Source organism: Eschscholzia californica, unplaced genomic scaffold (assembly GCF_041429995.1).
Source record: "Eschscholzia californica isolate CP2 unplaced genomic scaffold, dmEscCali1.0.p SCAF_5, whole genome shotgun sequence".
Classification (NCBI taxonomy): Eukaryota; Viridiplantae; Streptophyta; class Magnoliopsida; order Ranunculales; family Papaveraceae; genus Eschscholzia; species Eschscholzia californica.
Window position 1 is genome coordinate 1,244,840 of NW_028238472.1, and position 3,501 is coordinate 1,248,340.

The 3,501-nt window shown below is 37.0% G+C and overlaps 1 protein-coding gene across 1 annotated transcript; it reads right to left on the minus strand.

Moving 5' to 3' along the window:
• Positions 1–1,350: 1,350 nt before the first annotated feature.
• LOC147536016 (mannosylglycoprotein endo-beta-mannosidase-like) lies at positions 1,351–2,909 on the minus strand. Its single transcript, XM_086638779.1, has 4 exons — positions 2,773–2,909; positions 2,400–2,569; positions 2,120–2,324; positions 1,351–1,853 (listed from the first exon to the last, which is right to left on the minus strand). The coding sequence occupies exons 1-4, from the start codon at positions 2,848–2,850 to the stop codon at positions 1,485–1,487; spliced, it is 822 nt and encodes a 273-aa protein (XP_086494905.1). The 5' UTR covers positions 2,851–2,909; the 3' UTR covers positions 1,351–1,484.
• Between the last annotated feature and the right edge of the window lie 592 nt (positions 2,910–3,501).

A 3,501-nucleotide genomic window follows, 5' to 3' on the forward strand; every position in this document is an offset into this window, starting at 1 on the left:
ACAACAACACTACTACAATATAATGTTACTAGCTAGTATTAGATTAAAACAATTCATGTATCATCAATGTTACTAGCTACTATATAATATTTCGGCGAGGGACCTGCACATGTCTTTCATATTTCAAATGTTTTCTCGATGCATTATGTTAGTTTGATTGTTTCTCCAGGTTTTTCAAGAGTGTTGTCTTGATTTTATACGTCAATGTATGAAGAAAGTAACTCGATTCGCCGATTTTCATAGAGAACAAATTGCGTTTTATGGATGGTTTGGTATCCATTAGTATCCAAACCGTTTATGATGGTTTGGTTAGTAACCGAACCAAACTCTTACCGGTTTGGTAACGGTTTGAAAAATCACTAACCAAACCATGAGTGGTTTGGTAACGGATGACACCAAAATACCGGATACCGAACCAACGAACACCCCTAAAAATACTAACGCATGCAATAAATTCATGATGTAAATAAGAATATTTAAAGTATATCTGTCATAATTAAACAAGTCCAAGAACAAAATTTAGCTGAATATTAACAAGACACAATTATAAGAATTAAAGAAGTATTCATATAACATAGAAGTATGATTTTGCAAATCCGATTCAACAAGTAAAAACGCGAAAGAATGCAAATGCTTAATATGATTTCGCGTTATTAGATACAGTCAGAGGTCAAAACGCGGAAGAATGCGAATGCTTAACTATTCGTCGTGCTATACTATGGATCACAGATTTAAAGATCGATCATCTCCACATTGAAAGCGATAATATCAACAGGGGCGGTCCGGGCCCAAAGCTACCAAAGCGGTCGCTTTGGGCCCAACATTACGGAAGGCCTCATGTTTGGGTTTTCTATGTCTTTTTTGAAATAACAATTATATTCTAAACAAGCTTATAACAAGATGGTAGTTGTAGCTCAATGTTTAGGAGTTCAGGTTTATATGCAAGAGGTCAAAGGATCAAACTCTCCTATAATCATTATAAGAAATTTTGTTTATTTTTCTCGAACATGTCTTATAAAGGGCCCCAAATTTTAGTTTCGCTTGGGGCCTCCCAAATGTTTGGGCCGCCCCTGAATATCAACGTAATTGATGCACCCGAAAAGGTTGCACACCCAAGCGGAGGTATCAAGTAGTAATCCGGCAAAGCCGGGATCGATCCAAGGATAGGAAGGTAGTTTGGATATCGAAGGCTCTTATCCCTCGGTCTAGACATTAAAATCTAACTTAGACTAAAAAGGAGATAAACAAGGATAAATGGGGAGTTATGATGTTGAATAAGAAACAAAAAACAAATAAAACTAACTAGGTTATCAAAGTAAAAGGGCGAGGGAGCGAGTTGAGAATAAGATTGACTAAGAGAGTTGGGTGAGAGAGGTGTTGAGGGTCTAAGAATCCGTAAAGGCGATCTTATGGCTATGTACGGTCCGATTGAATGTGTCGATACAAAATCTAAGCTCGACTCCTAAGATAGATGTCTATAAGCACTACGGACCATCTGTGAAGTCCCCTTTCCCATTTGCAAAGCCATCCCACATGGAACCTTTGATATAAACACGAGTACCATCAAGATATTTACTAGGATCATCTAAGTTTACCACATCGTTGTTTATTCCAGGAGGGGTATGAAAATATGGGTGGAGCTTGAAGTCATTCTCTAAGGCGGTGTTTATGTCATGAGGTGGAGTTTGTTCATTTCCTCCAACCCAAAGAGCAAGACTAGGATGATTTCGCAGGAGCTTTACAGTGTCCCTTGCGCAAATCAAGAAAAGGTCATGGTCCAAAGGACCATTAGGGTTTGATACTGGAACACCTCGTCCATCACAATCTCCTGTTATCCAAAACTCTTGCCACACCTGCAAAGATTGAACTAATTATCAAGGAAAACAAGATTGATGTCTGAATAGGAAATATTAAGACTTCAACATTTGGCTAATTTGAATAATGACAATGACTGCCATCAGAAAATCAATTAGTTTTTGTTGGGTTTATACTGATGTTTTTGGTGTACTAATGATTAGCCAAATCAGATGATTCGCTACATGAGTTTCATTTTCAGAATATGTATGTATATATCGTAACTGATAGATAAAAGTAGAGAAGTAAGAAAGGGGGACCATACCAACAAACCATAAATATCACAGTAGTGGTAAAATTCTGGCCTCTCAGCTAATCCACCACCCCAACAACGTAACATGTTGAAGTTCATATCTTTGTGAAACTTAATGTCTGTTTCATACCGTTTCTTTGAAAGACGTAACAACCCATCTGACAATATCCAATTCCCTCCACGGATAAAAATGGGTTGTCCATTGACCTTAAACAACCTGCAGAAATACATGAATTAGGGGCTTCAATAGGACGATACATTGTCAAGAATGCCTCTGAACAAGATAGTATACCTTCCACCTGTAGCTTTATCTATACTACTTTCGATTTTACGGAAACCAAACTGATGGCTCCAAGAATCAGACTCCCCGAATCCTTTAACCTCAACAGATATGCCTACATTGTAGAGAGACTGTTTCCCCATGCCATTTGGCCACCACAAATTGGGCTTGTAGAAAAAAAGCTGCCGAATTTTCTCTATCAGTAAATAAAAATGCCACAACACTTGAGCAAGCATTTAAGGAAGAACTAGAGTAATATAACAGATGATTCTACGGACCACATATAAATATAACTTTTAACACATAAACAAAGAGGTGAGAGAGAAAACCATAGTTTATGCAACAAAGCTGGAAATTGTTAAAGAAGAAATATTGTAATACAGACCTGCGGAAATGTATAATTGATTCGCGCTCCAGGAGGAATTGACAAGTGCGTAGTCTGTAGATGCTCAACCAAGGCCATGTCTGCCTCAAGTTCAGTTGACACTTGTATATTGAGCGAGCACTCGGCGATCCAAGCATTTCGATTTCCCAATTCAATATATACTAGCATGCAGATACACCCTCTCATAATTGTCAAAGAAGGACGAAACCAGGTGAGGATCAACTATTTTTACTGGCTGCATTTATTTCAAAAATTTGTTATGCGCAAGAAGTAAATAGTACTTTATTGATGACATATCAAGAAAAGGTATGGACATACAACAATTGAGAAGAAGAGGGAAAATCTCTCTGACAATTTTGATTTAGGAGTAAGCAAAGGCATTGCATAGTTAGATAACATAAGAAAAACTACATTCCCTAGGATCAAAGCTTCTTAAATTGGACTACGGAAACAGCTACGGTAATGGGATTATAACATAAATAAATGAATAGCAAAGGAAATCAAGCACTTGGACCAGTAACTTACTCCAGTAACAGAGATGGATACTTCATCCCAGATTCCAGTATTCCTATCCCTGTAGTTTAAAGACATTTAAGTAATTTGGACGACAAAAACATCGTTTTTTTTTTCTTTCATCAGGATAAGAAAGTTAATAGACTTAGGCATTATGTTCTAAAAAAATATTCTTTTGTGTCATTACAGTTAAAGAATATATGAATGAATATTACA